Source organism: Podarcis raffonei, chromosome 1, assembly GCF_027172205.1.
Source record: "Podarcis raffonei isolate rPodRaf1 chromosome 1, rPodRaf1.pri, whole genome shotgun sequence".
In the NCBI taxonomy this organism is placed as follows: Eukaryota; Metazoa; Chordata; class Lepidosauria; order Squamata; family Lacertidae; genus Podarcis; species Podarcis raffonei.
In genome coordinates, this window is record NC_070602.1 from 88750917 (window position 1) to 88772506 (window position 21590).

The 21590-nt window shown below is 40.6% G+C and overlaps 1 protein-coding gene across 4 annotated transcripts in view; it reads right to left on the reverse strand.

Moving 5' to 3' along the window:
- CNTNAP5 (contactin associated protein family member 5) overlaps positions 1 to 21590 on the reverse strand; it is a 312663-nt gene that overhangs the window by 87971 nt on the left and 203102 nt on the right. For all 4 annotated transcript variants that reach the window (XM_053402908.1, XM_053402895.1, XM_053402900.1 and 1 more), the window contains 2 exons: positions 19087 to 19206; positions 7340 to 7540 (listed from right to left, as the gene is read on the reverse strand). In XM_053402908.1, coding sequence (XP_053258883.1) covers positions 7340 to 7540; positions 19087 to 19206 — 321 coding nt within the window. The remainder of the gene's footprint in view (positions 1 to 7339; positions 7541 to 19086; positions 19207 to 21590) is intronic.

Here is a 21590-nt window from a genome sequence, read left to right on the forward strand (position 1 = left end):
ATGAATGCCTCCTTTGTTCTCTTAGAATGGCAATGAGGCCCACCTGAGAGGTTCCAACCTGCTAAGTTGTTCTGCTTCTTCAGTGTTTCCAAAATTTGGACCACATGATTTTTATTCTGTACCCCCAAAGTGGTAATATCTTTCCATGTGGGAATCGCTTCACTTATCTGCCTAAAATTTGACAGTTTTCATGCCCTCAAAAGGGGTAGAGCATGCCTGCAATTTTCATTCAAATTTGGTGGGGGGGGGAATAGTCTTTTTCCACTGCATGTTTAGTTCAATCTACTGTGCATAACTAAAGAGGGGTATACTGAAAATCCAGTATTTTAACAGGAGTGTATTATAAAAAACGGGACACTAGAATAATAGCAAAACTGTTTGGATACAAGACGGAAGGTAGGCCTTGGACAAATTTGTAGGAAAAATGAGCTCTATTTATTTTTTGAACAATAACAGAGATATATGGTTAGAGACATATATTGGTCCACATATATTGTTTCAATTTGATTAGATTGTGAGTACTTTATGTGAATGGGGGGGGGGGAGAAAATCAATAAAGTAAACCTTGAAGTATGTCTTGGGAAGTTCCTACTTTATTTGACAAATTGATAGAATTGCAATATAAATTTGAAGTTATCAATTAATTTTACATCCAGCAACAGAGGAATGGCAAGCAGCTTTATGCCAACAGTCTAATCAGACATTTCTGTGTCACACCTGCAGCAGCAGGGCAAAGTCATATCAAGAATGAATAAATACAGAAAGCAAACCAAAGTGAAGACTTAAGCCATGCATGCATATAGAATGGTAGGTAGAAGCAGAGGAAAGCAGCAGTCTTGGCGAGCAAAGAGAAAAGATGTATCAGGAAGCTGTAGATCTAAGGAAGAAAAAGATGGTGGAAAGGACTTCTAGAAGGAAGGCTACAGTAAATGATAGACTTCCTAGAACAAGCGTAGTCACATAGTGCCTGTCGGATGTTGTTGGTCAACTATGACCACTAGTCATGCTAGTCCAACAATATCTAGAGGACTTTGTTCACTCTTTGTTCATGCCATACCTCATTCTGGAAGACACTATCTAATACAGGGGTCAGCAAACTTTTTCAGCAGGGGGCTGGTCCACTGTCCCTCAGACCTTGTGGGGGGCCAGACTAGATTTTTTGGGGGAGGGAATGAACAAATTCCTATGCCCCACAAATAACCCAGAGATGCATTTTAAGTAAAAGGACTCATTCTACTCTTGTAAAAACACGCTGATTCCCGGACTGTCCGCGGACCGGATTTAGAAGGCAATTGGGCCAGATCTGGTCCCCGGGCCTTAGCTTGCCTACCCATGATCTGATACACAGTGCAAGATATGGAGTGTTATGCAAGAATAGACAGCATTGACTAGATGGATTTTAAATCTCTATAACCTCAGAATTTTTGGAACAGTCAATTGCATTTTCTTATGTAGGTACAAACGTTCCTTCTTGTACCCCACTGCTGGAAGCTTTTCATCATGGAATGACACCTGTGCTTCAATTATCCTTGTCCTGAATGTTCTAAATATAGAATGGTGCTGTGGTTTTTAACCCAAGGAAGCATCAACATTGCGATTCTGACTAGTGGAAGAAATGAGGCAGCATCATAGGATAACAAATTCCTAGTCAATCAGTCTCAGAATGAAGATTCTAATTATCCGGGTAACAATAACAGTGCAGAAGAGGTACCTGACATTCACAAACCATTCTCAGAAGACAGGAGACCAAGGTCCTTATTGCTTTATATGGCAATGGCATGACTTTTGATAGTGGCAACTGACGCATCTAGATTGATAACGTGGAGATTACATTTTGAAGCAGACCCTAAAGCAATAATAAAATTACTATTTACTGTTTTTTTGTTTGTTTTTTGTTTTGTATGTGTATGCTTTCATGCCACATCCATGATAAAAGACGGATGGAAGAATGGTTTCATTTTGCCCTGTGAAACGCATTATTCTAAAAATTCACAGGCCAGCAAAAAGAGAAGAGGAACAAAGTTGTTGGCATTTAAGCAGATACAGTGGTACCTTGGGTTAAGCAGATACAGTGGTACCTTGGGTTAAGAACTTAATTTGAAACTGTTCTTAACCTGAAGCACCACTTTAGCTAATGAGGCCTCCTGCTGCTGCCGCACCACCGAAGCACGATTTCTGTTCTTATCCTGAAGCAAAGTTGTTAATCTGAAGCACTATTTCTGGGTTAGCGGAGTCTGTAGCCTCAAGCATCTGCAACCTGAAGCATCTGTAACCTGAGGTACCACTGTATAGCAGTCCAAGCACCTGTGCAATGTCCCATCTTCATCTGTGGTCACCTTCTATACTGCAGAGAATACTATATTTTCTTTCATTCCTTGCGCCAGTCCCATTCCTCCTGCTCTTCCCTTTCTTATGTGGATATTTGTGAATTTATGTTAGTATGTATTGTTGAAGTTGCTTAATATTTTTTTTAAAAAAAAAAAGAGAGAGGGGAAAAAGAAGGCAAAAAGCTACTACACCACATGAAGGGAGGAAACAGTGCCTGATTCCAGCAGGCAAACTTTGAAGCAGTGTAATTTAAAATGGATATATACACCCGTTCACAGATATTTCCAGCTTTGTCTTGAAGACATAATCCTCATCTTTTTATTCTCCCCCAACTGCTAATTACCTGCTAATTAGTAGAAACTGTGATGACTGTTAGTAGTCTGGGATTTTCTCTACTAAACTGGAGTTCTGTTGCCACCCACAATTACTAGGTGTTCTGCACTGTTGATGAGTAAGAATGAGCTTTCACTTTTTCCTCCACTACCAACATTAGTAACATGAAGACTACACAGTTCTTAGAGCAGGGCCTGATTGAATGGGTTCTGTTGTCGCATGAATATTGTGAAGTACTTCTACAGCACCTGGGGCCTTTATCATCAAGGGTATCTGAGCTTTCAGTTTTTAAAGTAAACTGCTAGACCTTACATTTCAAGAGCAGGTTTGAAAGCATCATGCCACTATGTGGTAAAGGCGGAGAGAAAAGCAAGGGTCTGGTTGTTTGTTAGACAATGGGCTGTTTTCATTATGCTTTCAAATATTGGTGTACTTTCAATTTTGGGGAGAAGTTATGAGAATTTACTTCAATATATTTCAGATTATACATTGATAAAGGATAAAGAAAAATTCATAACAAAAATATTATAAATTAAGTGCACTATGTAAGCTATTTTTTTTTTAACTGACCTAATTTGGAAAAAAGAAAAAGCATCTTATATCCATTATATACCGGTACTTAATTGCTTGTGAACCCTTGATTCATTATGTATTTTCAATGTGACCACTAGCGCTAAATAAATATATTGGAATCTTGGCTTACAGAAGGCATTAGTTTAATCAAATACATGTGCTGTTCAACATGGGTTCACATGGGTTCACATGGCCAGTTTGTAAGATAATTGCAGAAAAAGCAATTTTCAGCTTCCAGGTGCTTAATTACACACTGGCTTGTGTGGGGAAAATGAGTCCACTTGACAGCACTCTAAAAGTCTTGTAGGACCAGGTTACAACAATGATATCTGAGCATGATGCTTAAAAGCAATTTACATATTAATATAATGAATGATGAGCTGAAACTCCCTGATTCAAATTCCAGCTGAGCCACAAACTCAGTGGTGGCTACTCTCCGCCACTGTCTTCTCTTTGCTACTGGTTTAACTGAAACCTTCATCCCCTTCATTAGTTACCCATGTGAACAGATCTCCATGGACAGAAGAGTTGATCAAATACAGTAATCACACACAGAAGCTTAAGTGCATAGAGTCCCACCTTTAGCAACATTGAAAACAAGAGAGGTGTGAAAAAATGGTCTACTTGGATTAAAGAGTAACATTCCATAAGTTTCTTATTGTGTGACCTGTGGACATACAGTATGACTATGATCCTCTGTGTATTTGGCAGCCATGTAAACAGACCCTCTGCATACTGACATACATGCATAAGCTCCCTCCACACATGAGGGAATCGCACCAGTGATTGTCAGAGATAGGCAGAGTAACTTGCAACTCACTAACATGGTTTCTGTGCTGGAGGTGGATAATGCAAGCTCTTCTATACATCACTTGATCAGGAGTGAGGAACCATAGAACTCAGGGCCAAATATGACTGTTCAGGTCTCTGTTCTGTCTGGCCTTGGTATTCTCCTCTTCCATCTCCAGGCCACACCTCTCACTGGCCTGGCTCTACATTTTGAACCCCGTGGAAAATATTGGAAAAGAGGAAGCATGGTGATAGCAGGTTCTGACAATGAGCAAGAAAATGCTTTCCTGATTGTGGAAAGGGCCAAATAGGGGCAGGATCGGCTTGTCACACCAATAACCCACAAGAGTCCCCCCTGAGATCCATCAGAACCAATCTCTTTCCAAAAGGAGAAGGACAAAGTGAAAACAAAATGGTGGCCTCCCTCTTTGCAGGAAACAGAAGACCATCTCATCCCATCCCTTTTAGTGGGAATGGCAACTCAACCGAATAGCAGCGATTTATATAAGTATTCTCCAGGAGATATTTCTCGTTGCCCTTGGAAAATCCTGAGCCCTCATGTTCCTAAACAGTCCATCCAATATCGAATTAGTTACTCCACTGAACATGAGTACAAATGGTTCCAAGCTAGAAGGCATTAAAATGATTCAAGTAATGTTGTCTAGAATATGAATGACTAATGGCCAATTTGGTTTCACCTTTCTGGAGAAGTAGGTAGGAAAAGGGTAATGGTACAAGTTTCTGTGTGGTCCAAAAAGCCTGGTCTGTACAGACAGAAAAGCTAACTGAAGACAAGTAGGGCATCCCAATGGGCATCCCATGAAGAAAAACAGTGCTTAGCCTCTGCCCCTCAGGTCCTGCAATGCTATTGGCCTGGCCCTTAAATTCATGTGTTACGCAGATACCCTGCCTGACTCTCCATCACCGTCTGGTCCTATAGCCCTGCGAGTGACAGAAACCCAGGGAACTGGTGTGGAGGCCTCAAATCTCAAGGCAGGGATGTCCAGATCTGACAGCTCCTAGGGGTGTGGAGATCTGGAATCCTGGTTCTCCTACTGCTTTGAGCAGACCCCAAGTTAGAGATCTGGGCAGCACTGGTTTTGTGTGTGTGTGTTTTAGTTAAAAAAGCAAGAGATAGAAAAGGAACCCTAGCCATTCCAAAAGGCTTAGCAGCAGCTTTTTCATAAAACATTTGGAGAAATTTATTGCCCCCACCAAGCTAATGAATGGTCAAAAAAGAATTCTTTGAAATTTCTAGCACATCTCTACTTCTTGCATTCTTGTGGTCTCTGAAAGTTTTTGATTCATCTAATGGAATACTTGAAGGAACCAATACATTTCTGAGGAAAGCACCGAACTGCCTGCTGATCTCTAAAGTCAACAACAGAGGGCAACTGGAAACAATCCTAAGAGGTCTGCAACAGTTTATGGCATGGATTCCATAAGCACAGGTTTCCTTTGAAAGATTATAGAATGATAGAATTGTGACCTCAAAGGTCACTTTGTCCAACCCTCTGCAATGCAGGAGATGAGGCGATCTTAGAGAAGCTAATCTATATATGGAAGCAGAAATCAAAATTAAGTTAAAATATTTCTCAGAAAATACATTGCAACCTAACAGAAGTTGGCCAGGAAAAAGACCATACACAACTAAGACTATTTTACAATGCTGTAATATTAGGGATTTGAAGACAGACTTTTTCCTCTTTACTTAACCGCTGAATGCAACAATGCATTCTAATCATGGACATGCACAATGCTCCAGGGTTTCTCTTTAATTTAAAGGCCTCTTGCACACAACTGAGGACAAGCTGTCTCAGATACCTTGCAATTTCCCACAGTTCACATGGCTTATTTATGTGCATATTCCATATCTTTCTAACTTCCATTGCCCTGGGCTAAACATAATTAAACACACAAGGAGGGGGCATAAACAAAAATGGATTTGGTTGGGGAAATTGGTCGCATCACTAATGTGTTGGTTGTGTTCTCACAAAATACACCTGCTTCTCTGATTCATCATATAAACAAGAGTTACTGGAGGAGACTAACCCTTTCCAGATCATCAGCAAACTAAGAATGAGCAGCATATTTGAGTTTTGTGTCCGTTTCACATACACCCAATCAGAGCACATTTCCCTTTTTGTGGGTTTTTAAAAAATGCACTAAAATGCATTTAAACTGTATGCATTTTGCACACATTTTGTAAATATTTCCCTAAAAACACATCTCTGTATGTTTTCCAATGCATTTCCACCTAAAATATATATATATACACACACTCATCATTTGGTGTTAACAACAATAACATCTGTGCTAATTGCAACATGAAGTGGCTAGGGAAGTAAAATATGTTAGCAAATTCAACAGTGCTTAGTTTGCTTTTGGTTGTTAGTTTGTTAATGCTGCTAATATTGTTCCGTGGATTATGAATGCTGTAATGCTTTGTGAATTTTATAATATGACTTTTCTTGTGGCTGTGCTGTTTAGCCTATTTCTTAAGTTGTTTTGTTAATAGTGCTTTATAGAAGGTGTCTGTTTCGCTGATGATTTGTAATTGTTTTACTGATGATTTGTTAATTATTTTATCATTTATGCTGTAACTGTGATGTTCTACTGTGCTATTATTTATTGTATGTAAGCTGCTTTGTGACTCATGTGGCTGAAAAGTAGCAAAGAAATATAATAAATGAAAGGAATGAAGAATTCCAAACTGTATTTGTTACCACCAGTGCTGTTTCTGTTCTGCTGCAGTTCAGTTTTTGCCAAATACTATGCTGTTCATCTTATTGCCCGATATTTAATGAAGGTTGATTAACTTCCATAACAATTTATGTAACTTGCATTCATTTCAATGTTTAAAAAAATGTGGAAATTATTTAAAATAAAGTAACTAATTATGTATTGTTTCTGGACAATGATGTGAACAAATTGATTTCTGTTCCTGACCACAGATGAACACATGAACTGCAGCTTCCTTCTCCAATTTTGTCAGAATTCTCTGACATCCACAGATGTGGCGAACAAGGATACATCATGCCATGATCTCTTTGCAGATATTTTTCTACCACAGATGTGCTGCATCTCTTTCTGTAGTATAGCCATACATGGTGGTACTCTGCTTCTTTTCAAATGGAAATATCCAGTATAACACTAGCCTGTGTGTGCATAAGAAAGCAGAGAGGAACCTGACTTTGTGTTCTACTTCTCTTCTGATTTTCTTCTTCTCTTTTTCTTTTTTACTGTAGCACTGTCAAATCTTAACTGTGCAAGCACCAGTAGCTAAAGAGGAAACATTTCACTTTATGACACTTACTTGGAGTGTTGAGCAGACGTGACTTTTTGCAGTGGTAAGCTGTCTCCTGTTCACAGTATTCGGCACTATTTATCATGGCCTCCAGCTGCTCCATGCTGCTGTTGTAGTTGAAGCTCATGGCATATGGTTTCTCGGGATCTGCCCCATGGACTCGAGTCAGCTCAGTATTGTTGTGCTGGACTACAGTCCAGATCTTATCTTCTGTTAAGTGAAACAAAATGAGGGAAAGATGAGAAAAGAGGGAAAAGTCAACAACAGCATCTGGTGCATTTCCCTATAGATACTGGAGTGTGTGTGTGTGTGTGTGTGTGTGTGTGTATTCCAAAAAGGGTACTTTTAAACAATGAGACATATACCAAACTGGTGCTGAGGACAATGTAGGCTTCAACTGCTACCATAAGCGAGACAGATGCAATTCTGATGTTTTCCAATTATGGCTAAGAAGCAGGTATGGCAACAATCCTCCCTAGAATTTGGTTTGCTGGCATTACTTGCAAAATTCCCAGTCTTCACACTTTCTGAGTCAACATGGGTCAACAAAGCACACGAGTTGTTTATCCATCCAGATAAGTGATATCACTGGACTAAAGATAGTACTGTTGTCTGGGCACCAGCACTGCAATCCTCCAGAACGACAGAACTCTCAAAACTGCTAGATACTAAGGCAGATTCTCTGCTATTAAGTGCTGACCTTGAAGAAACATGCCTGATGGAGAGGCAAAATTGGCCTTCTATTTTAGTGCAGTGTAAAGCCGATAGCCCTTTCTTTTATTTTAAGCATAAAACAGAACTGATTTAGCTACTTTTTAGCTACCAGCTTCTTGAATAGGGTAAAAGGAAACTTTTAAAAAAGGCTCTGCAACAAAGTATTGTGCCTTTCCTTACAACTAAGGAAAGAGAAGGAAAAGAACAACTGTGCAGAGATGGCCAGCAATTAAATTTGCTACAGGGTTGAGCTTTGAACTATTATGGAGACCAAAGGTTAGTCACAAACACCATCCAAACACACCAAACTCCTGTGCTTTAATAGCTAGCACATTATCAAATAATGAAACCAACACATGCTTATCTTGCGGGGAGGACAGAAAACAGGAAGGGATGGAGACATTGCAGAAAATACACCTCTTTCTCTATATAAACCAAGCTTTTCAGTGCAAACGAGGAAATAAGAACATAAGAAGAACCATGCTAGATCAAATCAAAGGGCTATTTACAGTAGCATCCTGTTTCACACAATGGCAAACCATTATGGCTATGGAAGTCTGGAACCGGAGATGAACTCAATAGTCTTTTCCTGTTCATGTTTGCCAGCAATTGGCATCTTGCCTCTATCTGGAAGTTCCATGTCACCATCATCACCAGCAGTTATTGATGGCATTATCCTCCATGAATTTGTCTATCCCCACTTAAAAACCACCTAAGATACACTTTATAAAACTATCTAAGATGCCCCCCCCCACTGTTTAGATTTTTGATTTTAAACAGCAAGAAAATATTGGTGTGAGGCAGCTCTCAGGGCGGCCATGACAGGAAAGAGCTCTCCTTCCTTCTCCCTCCCTTTGGTGCTGCCTCTGGCCAAGCAGCAGCCAGCCTCCAATTCAATCATCTCATCATAAAAGTGATAGAATACTTTACAGCTGTGACACTTTTATCCTATACACCCTTTAAAGACTTACCATACCATTGACTGCACAGATGCATGGATACTACTCTCCTTCATCTGCACCTTGTAAATGTTCACTAGTTATGGTTACTTCCTACTGTTACTATTACAGCTGCATTAGGCTCACTCCCCGTGAGATCTGAATTCTGATGCAGAAAGCCTTCTTTCTAACCTTCTGCCTCCCCCAACCCAATTAGGTCTTTTTTGGCGGTGGCAAATTTAGTACAAGTTGCACATTACAGGTTTAGAACGAAAAAGCTGGCCTGATGGTTGCCAGTATTTTTCTATAATTGGGTTCTGTAGCGCTTTGAAAGGGGATGAAGGAGGGGAGGCGAAGCAAATGCACGCTAACTTTTAAAAGGAGTTTGCTAATCCACTAAAGTGCCTCTGACAACACACTGCATTTTAGCAGTGGGAGTTGCAGCTTGCTGTGCCACTTGAAAGACTCTTGCTGAGCCTTCCCTCTTTAAGCCACAGAGATTTGCCACCCTGCGTGTCACTAAAACTGCTCATAAAAAGTTTTGTGTAAGAAAGGGAAAACAAAACAACCCACAGTAAATCACACGGATAACATGCTAACTCTGGATGAAATGGATCTGCTGATGGGTACAAATTATCATTCTCTTTCACTCCCAAAAGAGATGCTTCCCCCCCCCCCCGGGCTCATATGCTGTGTGCACTTAACGAAAAATGTGTTTGGAACTGCAGCCTATGTTTTTTACAATTGTCTAAAATATAAAGAGAATCTTGCTGTGAAAAAAAAGGAGAAGATAGACAGAAAGGGAGGAAGGGAAAGAGTGCTTTTTAAATGGGCTGGTTTCACAGAAGTCCAAAGAAAAAGACATGGAATAATATACCAAAAGAAACAAGGAGGAAATGGAGTGGGAGTATCAGAGGGTGGTGGTTTTGGTTTGGTTTTTTTGAGGAGGGTTCTGTAATCATAATGTGCCTTCCTTCCAACAGACTGTCTCAACTAGAAACTGGCTACAACTTTCACAAAACAAAAGTTAACCCTGTGCTGGACTGGCTGGACTAGATGGGGAGCATTCACTAAAAGCACAGTGGATGGGATTGAACCAATGAATCTCATCAGCAGAAGCCTCAAAGGCTTCTGCTTGTGGATTGGGGTTTTTCTCCCCTCCCCCTCCCTCGTGCCTCCTGAAATTGGCTTGGGGTGGAGTGGGATTGGGAGAACCCCTGGAACAGTGTACAGAGAGAGGAAGGTGGATCATTCTGACTGGCAAGCAGGAGAGCACAGCACTCCAAATGAAAGGCATTACCAGCTCTGGAGGAAAGACAACAGCTAAGGCTCTGGAAGTGAGGAAGTCAGTACACAGCAACAAAATGAAATATGCACTGGGTTGGGGAACCAGTGTGAGGGCAGAGAAGGGGGGGAGTACATTGTGGGGCCTTGCAAAATTTAAGGCATTAAGGAATTCTATGATGCAGTATTTGAACACACACAGAGAGAGCACAACTGCTTGATAAAAATGTAGGTGCTTTTGAACATTTGTTGTCACTGTTAACATGTGAAATTTGGTTGGTGTGTGAAAGTGTAGCATTGTAGCAACTCAAAGGACCTGCAACCTCCTCTGTCTGCTTGGAGATGTAATCCCCGATCTCAGCAGTGGTAGAGTACTTCTTTGCAAAGGAATTAATTGGCTATTATGGGACTGCAGGTGCTGCCTCAGTTGAATTGCATGCTTCCTTGCATTGTACCTCTGCTTCAGAAATAATTGTGGAAAGGGCCCAGCCGGACAGGCTGCGATTCGTAGACTATGTAAACAGGCCTTGCTCGCTTTCCTCATTGCAACACAGAATAACATTAACACATCCATGTCCTATTTTCCACCTCTCTCTCTTTAATTAATTAGGTCTCCCTGGAATTGTATGTGTGTGGAGTGAATGAGGAAACAGTTCTCCCACAAGCTCTCCCTTCATCTCCCTCCCAACACACACAGCTTTATTATTTCATTACACTCTTGGATAAGTTTCAGACCAAGCTGAGGTAGAGCAGCTGAAGGACAACTAATGTTCCTTGCATTACATTAACCTGGAAAAAAGTTAATTTAAGCCAGCAAAAGCCAAATATCCTAAGAGCTCGTTAAATTGTTTTGCAATGTATTAGTGACAATGCTTCACTTCCAAGCTAATTTTGCAGCCTTACAACTTAGCAGCCATTTAATGGCTCCATTTATAAAAGAGTTGCGGTGGGCAGACACCTCTGAGGGATAGTTTTAGAAGTTAGGGATGGGGAAGAAATTCAGTTTCATTCATGTTTTGAACTTAAAGGTAAAGGTAAAGGACCCCTGACAGTTAAGTCCAGTCACAAATGACTCTGGGGTTGCGGCGCTCATCTCGCTTTACTAGCCGAAGGGAGCTGGTGTTTGTCCGCAGACAGTTTTTCCGGGTCATGTGGCCAGCATGACTAAGCCGCTTCTGGCGAACCAGACCAGCGCACGGAAATGCTGTTTACCTTCCCGCCAGAGCGGTACCTATTTATCTACTTGCACTTTGGTGTGCTTTCAAACTGCTAGGTTGGCAGGAGCAGGGACCGAGCAACGGGAGCTCACCCCATTGTGGGGATTTGAACTGCCGACCTTCCGATCGGCAAACCCTAGGCTCAATGGTTTAGGCCACAGTGGCACCTGTGTTGTGCTCTTTCTGGATTTGAACTTACATAATGTGCAAATCCAGAAAGAGCATTTGAACCTAAAACAGCTAAACTTTGAAATTCAGTCTTCTTCAAATTTTGCAATTTAGTTATGCACCCAAAAGATGAAGGGGAAAGGGTGCCTTAAAATGCATATAATAGTGAAGATAAACACATGGAAGTGCACATTAGGGGAAACTTGCAAAAAAATGTGTACATTCGGCAGAACTGCATGTAAAATCCATAGATTAGGAAAAATGTCCACTAAAATGATGATTATTTTTCATTAGGACTTAAAAAAGAAATACAAACTGATACAGAAACATAAACTGAACATAAGGTTGGAAAAAAGGAGAACTTGAAGTATCCTTTTTTTATATCTCATATGCAAAAGCCTATTTCTTACATTATGTAAAGGTTAGCCAAAGTGGTGCGTACCCTCCAAGTTTCCCAGGTTTCCAGGGATAGTCCTGGAATTATAGAAGCCATTCCAGTTTCTGATTTGATTCCAGAATGTTCCAGTTTTCCTGTTTCCTCCCCTCCATGTCTTGGAGGACAATTAAAAGTGGTGGAGAGATCAGACCCTCCACATCCTGTCCTTTTCGGAAAGATGAGCCTTTGCTGTGTTTGTGTGTGTAGGTGCAAAAAACGGAGTCCTGTTTACACAGAAAACAAAACAACTGCACCAAACGAAAGAAATGGTGAAGCTGACATACAAAGCCCTTTCTATAATTCTGAAGAAAAATGTAACCAATTCGCTTTAAATTCTTTAATTACAATGCTTCAGCAGCCAACCATTTTTGTCTTATTTTTTAGGAAACACATGGATTGTTTATTCCTTTATTGTTAATTGAGTCTTACGCTGTCTGCTCAGAAGTAAGCCCCATTGTTTTCAATAGAGTTTGCTCCCAGGTAATTGGGTATAGACTGTGCAGCCTTACACTGCAATCCTAAACATTTTTACTCAGAAGTAAGTCCCACTGAGTTCAATAGGATTTACTCTTTGATATATTCCTGACCATTCTCACATTATTATTATTTTTATTATTGTGATTATTTCCCGCCTTCTTTCCTGACAGGGACTCAAAGTTTAATTGGTTCAAGGTGACAGATGTATATGCGCAAATGTGTGAGGTGAGAGCAAACACTGGAGAAGCTTCCTGATTTTGAACAGAATATCCCTTTTTTCATCTGAGAAATGTTGAATGCTTTGGTGATGCTCTTCAGATGCAGCTGGACACCAGCTCTCATAAGCGGCAGGCAGAATGGGCACTAGTTAGAAATGACAGGAGTTGTAGTCCTAAGAAATCTGGCATCATGTTGCTGCATCATGTGTTGCCAGGGGACGGGACAGAACAATTCCTCTCTTTTTTGTGCCTTTCCTAATTTTTCCTTCGCTCTTCAAGCTGATGAAGCTTCTCTTTCCCCTCCATTCTGTACTCAGCGTGGGATAGGATAACCAGCATTTGCAAGGAGCTAGCTGCTTTCTGCATTCTAGGCACATATGGTGTGTGCTCAAATGCTGTCTTTTTAAAAACATGAGAACTGCTCTCATGAATAAATTTGCATAGCCCAAGACTGCAGAGAGACACAATCGGGGAGCAAATAATAAATACTATCAAGCTGCCAGTACCAGGGTGTCGCCTAAAAACAAGCAAAAGTTTCCAGAAAACTCAGAGAGGTCTAAGAATCCGGCCTGGATTCTTGAATCTGTATTTAGCTCAGTGAGCAGAAGGTGTTTCTACAAGCATAAAGCAGGTTAAAAAAAGATAGTCTGTACAGTTTTATTTAGACGGCAAGATATAGCAAAAACAACAAAAAAAACCAAACCAAAAATTATTCTGTCTCATGAGCTTAAGATATTGATTATCGCCAAATTGATCTTGGTGAGTAGCTTGCAAAGATTCAGCTAGACTGGTAAAGAAAAAGTGATTTACATATATGTGATACAATATCGTGCCACCAGACGGCAATGGGGAGTCCTGTTTTTCTCTACCTGTTTTCCCTGTTTAAATTTACAATGCTTTGAACTGAAACGCCCAAGTTTCTACTGGTCTTGGATTCAGGACAATCTCAAAGATTAGAGATGCCATTGTTCCAAAATTAAGCCTGCAAATAATCTACATATAGACTTCCTGATCAATGGCCATGCTGGCTGGGACTGATGAGAGCTGTAGTTGCTGTTGCACTGTGTGGGTCACATAATTCCCATCCCCTACAATGCTTTCCAAAACTTCTACCGGAATCAACCTTACCAGGGGCTGGAAGAAGTCGTGAATGCCTTACACAGCTGCTCCTGCCAGGGGCAAAACTAGGCTTTATTTCACCCAGGTCAAAGACCCAGTTTGGCACCCCTCCCCCCCACATTTGTGTACACACATACACACATACACACACAGTGCAAATCTCAATGGCACCCCTCTGGAGGCTTCACCCAGGCAAAAAAACCTGATGGGACAAATTCCTGAATTGCAGGGAATTGGACTAGTCGACCCTTGGGGTTACTTCCGACTCTGAAATTCTATGATAAATTAGATTACAGAAGAAACTCAAGGCTGACTAGAGAATGAATGCGCCACCTCTTAGAATATAATCGCTTTGAAAGTGTAAGTCAAAGTTATTTATCTCTGGGCAGCCAAGTGATTGCTTCTTTTACATGTGACAATATTTCAAGAACAAAGACTCTAAAATGTAGGGCAGGCCCCCACTTGGGTGGCATGAAAAAGCTGAAAGGGAGGGGCACATCTCATGGAAGAACAGCCCAGGCAAGATACATGGGCACATTTAATACCCTCAAGAAAAGGATTATAATTTATTCCCACTGGATTTGTGGAAGTGACTGCTCTCTCATTTTTTTCCATCTTTGTGATGAACTGCTACTTGGTTCTATTATGTTTTCCATGTGTGTTAGTTTAGGATGTCTTGTTCTATTCTAATTTCCCATGCCCAAGTTAAATGAATACTCCAGTTTACAGAATTTTTCAGAGAGCTGTAGGTTGCATATACATGGCTGTATTCAATACTTTTTGCACACATTGCAGTGTGGACCCAGTGGCTGGGGGTGCTAGAAGGCAGATTGAGTCTAGAAGGGTGAAAAAGCTCACAAAATTGGTAAAGCAGGGAATCCACTTTGCTCTTGGCAGGACAATCTATGCCCAGGAAAACCAAATTCATGAGGATATAACCTCCCAAAACTGTAGGTATGAGAGGAGGAAAAAGAAATAGAAGAACACACCAAATAATATCTATATATATGAGTGCTTACATATTCTCTAAAACAGGAAGATACCTTAAATCTTTCCACGGTTCCATCATGTTCTGAATAGCCTGCATTGACTCTGACAGCATATAAATTAAACCAGGCAAAAAATAAGAGAATTTTGTCCCACCCAACCGCAGAAGTTCCCATCTAGTTCTCATTTTTTATTTGTCTAGTTTGAAATATCCCTATGGAGAATGATTTGCTCCTGGAAACAAAATCATTTTCCTGTGATTTAGGATGTTTGTCACTGAACAAGATTATTCAGACTGATTAAATTTCAAACAAGCCAAACATATGGTAAGTACTACAGGAGCAAGAGGAAAAAAGTGCTCTGTGAGCTGATGCAGCACATTTGTTCCATGGTGCCTAGCAATGCTGCCCAGGTCTTCTCCTTATAGAGGTTTGTGACTGGGCATACAGCAAACACTCTGATGTGATAATGAGCTGCCAGCTACAAAATCAAGGTACTGTGGAAAAAGCATGGGAGTGCAGAGAGATGGGGGGAAAGACCAGAACCTCATCATGTCAGCTTCAGTTTCCTGCAATTACTCACTTTCCCCATTTAGCTTAGGTATGGTTACATAAGACAGATGTTGTACTAGAAGCAGGAAAACCTGGGTTCAAATCGTCATTCAGTCCTGTAGCTCACTGGGCAACCTTGGTCTAGTCATTGTCTCTCAGCATGACTTCCTATCTCACATGTTTTTGAGAACTATGTATGCCATTGTTGCAAGCCTTTTTCCACCTGGTCTGGGAGGACGGAGCTCTGACTGACTCCAGCTACAAAAGCTGGAACAGACTCTTGGGCTGGGGGTGTGTTATTGGGGAAGGTGTTGTTGCTGCCATTGTTTTTGTATATTTATTTTAGATTTTGTTATGATTTATGTGGAAATTGTTCAGTTTGGTTGCATATTTTTATTTATTGTTTATTTGTGCATGTGTGTTGATATATATATATATATATCCATGTTGTAAGCCTCCCTTAGTATGGTTTGGACTGTGGATAGGCAGCATTCAAATATGCATGGCCAATGGCCAATGATGTTCAAGTCTAGCAACCTATTACTACTCCTGATGTGAATGTCTCTGGAGGAAGGGTAATAAAAAATAGTCATTTGTATAATATATTTCTCCCAAACCGTAGTGGGCAGTGCCACTTACATGACCTCTAGTTGGTTGTATCACTGCTGCCTTCTGGGAGTACAGGGGCAGGGACAGGGGTGAGGGGCAAGCGAGGTCATCATGGTGGAAACCAGTGCTTCTGCCAGTGTGTTTGTATTATATCAACCTCCACACTCCTTCCCTCCCTGCATCACTCAGTAAATAGCAGCAGTGAGGCAACCAACCAGGGTCAGGTGAGCAGCAGTGCCCCTCCATGCTGTCCACTATGGCTCTCAAACCAGTACTTCAAGTAGGAAACTCTCCAGATAGAGAGTTACATTCTGTTGGTTCGTTTATTTCCAGCAAACAGCCTACATGTTCCATTGGTCAGTAAGAACATGAAAGGATGTACTGTCTTATATACAGAGGCTGGCAGAGGAGGATTCCTTAATGAACTGAACTTCTGTACCAGGATCAGGAGCTTCTGGGGGTTGGCGCTGGAAGAGAGTGTTTCCACACCTCTATTTGGTCCCAAAACACTGTGGTGAAAAATTGCCCAAATACGTCTACTATTCATTATGTGCTGCTGTTAACTTCTTTTGCTGAATAAGTCTGCTGCTCAAATTGCCAGGTAGGACAAAGAAATGTCCTAGAAAGAACAAGCTGAATGACAGCAGAGTCCCTATTATTTGCCAGAATGTTGATGAAACATATTGCTGACTCACATTGCATCTTTCTCAACAGCAGCCAAGTACTGCGTAAACTAAGATAGCATCTCAGCCTCTTCCTTTCGCCCTTTTCGTTCACTGGTTTCATTCAACTTCATTCATTCTCCTTTAAATATATAGCCCCTTTAAATGAGCCACTTGGGTAAATGAAATCCAAGTACCGTATTTTTTGCACCATAACACTCACTTTTTTCCTCCTAAAAAGTAAAGGGAAATGTCTGTGCGTGTTATGGAGGGAATGCCTACAGGTGGCATGCCTACGGATTTTCCTCCTCTAAAAACTACGTGCGTGTTATGGTCGGGTGCGTGTTATAGAGCGAAAAATACGGTAAATTCTGGGATGTGTGATTTATATAAAAAAGGTCCGGAGACCTCCCCCCTTTGTCTATCAGCCTTCACCAATATAGTGCCCTCCAGCTGTTTAGGATGGCAAATTCCATCAGCTCCAGATGGCACAGCTGTGACGGCTGAGGCCGATGGGAGTTATCATCCAAGACTTCTGAAAAGCAACAGGAGGGTGAAGGCTGCTGGAGATGGAATATGTGCTCTTCTTGTATCCCTAAATGGTAAATTTAGCCTTACTTTTAATGGATTCATACCCAGTGGGAATTTAAGCACTGTTCTGATCACACATGATTCCACCTGGGACACACCTGTACACAGCATTCACAAGGCCCATTCATTTTATTGCCCAGCTTTGATGTTTCACACACAACTATTTTATGTGGATTATTTCTGCTTTCCTTGGAAAATAAGGAAAAGAGGACCACCATTGGCACTACAGTCCACTAAATAGAAAGCTCACACCAAGAGAGCTTTCTATTATGAGGTAAGAGACCTCATAAGTCAGTTCTTATTCTCTTTATGGTGGTGGTACTCTCCAAACAGACTTTTTGATCACTGGCAGTTGCAAAAGAAAAAAGGATCCGCATTGCTCCCGCTCTCAACTTTCTCAAAGACAACAACAACAACAAGGCTTTCAATAATGGATAAATACCTGGCCAAGTTAAAATTAAGCATTGATCTTGTCATACCAACTTCTAAGTGCTATTGATTTTTTGGCCTGGGGTCTGAGAGTATGACAAAACTGCAACACTGGGAGAAACATAGCAGCAGAATGACTTTGGGTATTGTAACCAAATAGTTCAGACACTGAGGTTAAAACATAGTCCCCTTGGGGTGTGTGGAAGGTTCATTTTAAACATTCTTCAGTATATAGTAGCAGTTAACAAGCCAGTGCAAGACATGGAGTGAAGGGCTATAGATTTAGTAATAAGCCAAATTATCAGTAGCATCCCTGAAGTTCTAAACACAGAGGGAACAATCCATATCATATTAGGCTGACCCAAAGGTCGCTTTTGTATTAATGCTTACCAACATTATTGTTTGCCTTGCTGCAACTGGATGTGTTTGCTGTCTATTCAATTGTCTATTACACATTTTTGGGATACAAGTGAATGCCTCATTCCAGCCCACTCCATCTGTGAAGGGGTCTTCAGAGAAGATAACAGAGATCTGTATTCTCCACCTCACCTCCACAATTCCTTGCTCCTCAAGCACCAGGCCATTACAAGATATGAATGGCCATGTGTGCTTCCCATATCCTGTCCTGCCCTTTCCCTCTGCTCCATCAAGGAATGCAGGCCTGCATTCTTTGACTGAGCACAGGGAAGAATGGACAGCAATATGAGATGGGAGCACTCTGCACCTCCACATAATGGGCTGAAATGCACCATGTGCACAATCTGCTGGGAAAGGGAGGGAGAACAGGGCTCTACTTTACCCTAGGAGAATCCCTTCCAGCTGTTGTGCATGTATACATGGGTTAAGAAATAAGTCTACTGACCCTAACCTCTGCTTAAAAAAAAAATTGGGTTAAAGTTTTTTATTGTGTGCCTCAATTTTCTCTCTCCCTAAACTCCACCTTGAATCTAGGGGTAAAGAAAAGGAAACATAGGAAGTAGGGAGGGAAAAGAGACTAGAAAAAAACCAAGGGAAAGAAGGTATGATAATCTCTTACCACATATTTTCCTTACAAGTGAAACTATAAACAAAGCTTTTACCACACCTTTAAGTCAAATAAGACTGAGTAAGTTGTGCTTACAATTCTGTGTGCGAAGTTTGGTGCAACAAATCCAGACAACATCTGAAGCTCGTTTCAGAAGAGAAAAGACCTAAAACTGCACTTTGCTTATGACAACTCTTTCATGGTGTGTGTGTGTGTGTGTGTGTCACATTTGAAGCTCCAATAAATTTTAGGCCACATATTTTATAACGAAAAGATTATAATTATAATTATGACCAGTGCTAAATGCAGATGAGATGATGTGATGTTCTTACCAGTTATATTACAGTAGACTAAAAGCGGTGGAAGTGGACCACTTGCATCAGAATCTATGTGGAAGAAACCAGACGTTTTCCCTTGGTGCCGATAGGCTTCACATGACTTCTCATAAATAGCTGAAAGGAAGAGAAATAGATATTTGCAGTATACACATCAAAATAATAGCTCAGGTAGTTTGGGACAATTTAGTGCTGTGCAGCAACTGCCTATCTCACTGCATGGCAGCTGAAACTATGCAGGGAGCTGGTTATCTGTAGTGGAAGCCTAAGGAGTAAAGCTGACCTGACAGTACTCAGATTCACTGTGAATTAGCTAGCAAGGGTATGGCAACTACATGCCCATTCAGTATACAAATCTGTCTTCATACACAGAAGTGGCTGTCGCACAGTGAGATTATAAGCAACCACCAAGCATTTCTGTGCCATTTTAAACTACCCACAGATTGTCCTGTTTAAGTGGAAGCAAACTCAACAGTCTTTAATTGGGCTCTGTTTGCTGGAGATCTTCAGTAGGAATGCAGCCCTCACAGAGAAACTGGCTGTGTTGTTTTCTTTCATTAAATCAAGATGCTATCATTCAAGAGCAGTCAATTTTTGTCACATATAATAATCCTGAAGATGGTGCTAGAATTTGAAAAGGGAGACGGATGAGGAGAAACTGTTAGGAAACAAGCAGGAGTCAATTAAGGCTTCAATCCTATACCAATTTAATTCAATTTGGGTTGCCATGTTTCAAAAAGTGAGGTTGTTGACCTTTTTTTTGCAAGATCTCCCTCCAAAATTCAAAATTAAGCAAACAAAAACAAACAAAAAATTTGTTTGTTTAAAAAATTGGAAAATTTAATAAATATCTTTTTTTTAAAAAATCAAAATTAAGTCACCAAAAACTCAACACTTCCAGGAATTCCCCCCCCAAAAAACATTTTTGCCAATCTTCAGAAATTCCACCCGGATGCTATTTCTGATGGGCAAATCCCAGATATGTCTGGGAAATTCTGGACTTACTCCTGAGTAGACATTATTTAGATTACATAGTAAATAATGGTTTAAGAGATAAAGTCCTTGAGTACAAGCTAAAAGTGATGGACAGTAAACTGCTATATACTGGAATATTGATGTATTTCCTTTTTCTGATCCATGGATTCTGTGCATTGTCTCCTTTCACCAATCCAAAATTCCAACTCTGCCTACATATATTATATACATATGTCCCTTGATTCCACATAACTAAGATGAAATCAGTTGTTACCATACTATATTAATTTGATTTCATTAGCCATAATAGCATGCTTCCTATATTTCCCCCTAGTTAAATGCTAAAATGCACACACTGCCACACATAGCGAATTGATCAAGATGTTTTCCTTCCATAGGAGATGAAAATATTTTGGAAACGTCTTGCAAGAATGAAAGCAAACACAGATGCTTGCCCTCTTGTAATAAAAAGAATAAAAGCTTATTGGTGCTAATTACGACATATAACATTTGCATTGGGGGTCATTATTGGATGTTTCAATGTCAAATTTCTTCTCTGCAATTTTCCACATTTCACATCCAACAGTCATACTAGAACTTTGTGTAGAAGTTGCATGCTAGCACAGATTATGAGAGGCTAGTGGGACATCATAAGATTCCCATTTATTTTGCTCCTGGCTCCAAAAATGCAGTGATTCCCCTGGCTATCAAAATCATGCAGTTAATAGATTAGCTGCTTCATACCATAATATTGTGGTGGTGGCGGCTTTCATTTGTGTAGTAATTTTGACTGGGAAAAATGATAAGATGTTTACACACAAATCCCCAGGATTTTACTGGTGTAGCATGTCTGGCGAAACATAAACCCCTCGAGGTATACTATGCTACTTTTCCTAGTAGCTTTCTTTCTGTGTAACTGAAGTAAACAGGTCTTTTCAAATAGATGATCAAATCTAAATAACACTGCTAAATGGTTAAAGAATGTTAGTAATGAACAGTCCTGCTTTTCACTAACCAACTAATGATTTTGTAGTGTTTATACACACACACACACACACACACACACACACACACACAGTGGTACCTTGGGTTAAGTACTTCATTCATTCCGGAGGTCCGTACTTAACCTGAAACTGTTCTTAACCTGAAGCACCACTTTAGCTAATGGGGCCTCCTGCTGCTGCCACACCGCCGGAGCACGATTTCTGTTCTCATCCTGAAGCAAAGTTCTTAACCTGAAGCACTATTTCTGGGTTAGCGGAGTCTGTAACCTGAAGTGTATGTAACCCGAGGTACCACTGTATATGCTTCCTGATCTTATGGAACTGGTTCAGCAAAGAGAGCAATTTTGCTTGACACAGTAGTTGGGACAAAATCATTTACAGTCAGCATATTAACTGGAAGCATCAGGGTTCGATTTACTTCATGTATGTTTTTGAATCAAAAGATGACCTTTAGTCAGGGTCATCCTGCTGTGTCCCAAGTCGGTTTTTTCCTGTGGCTACCACTGATTTCTTCAAAATTAA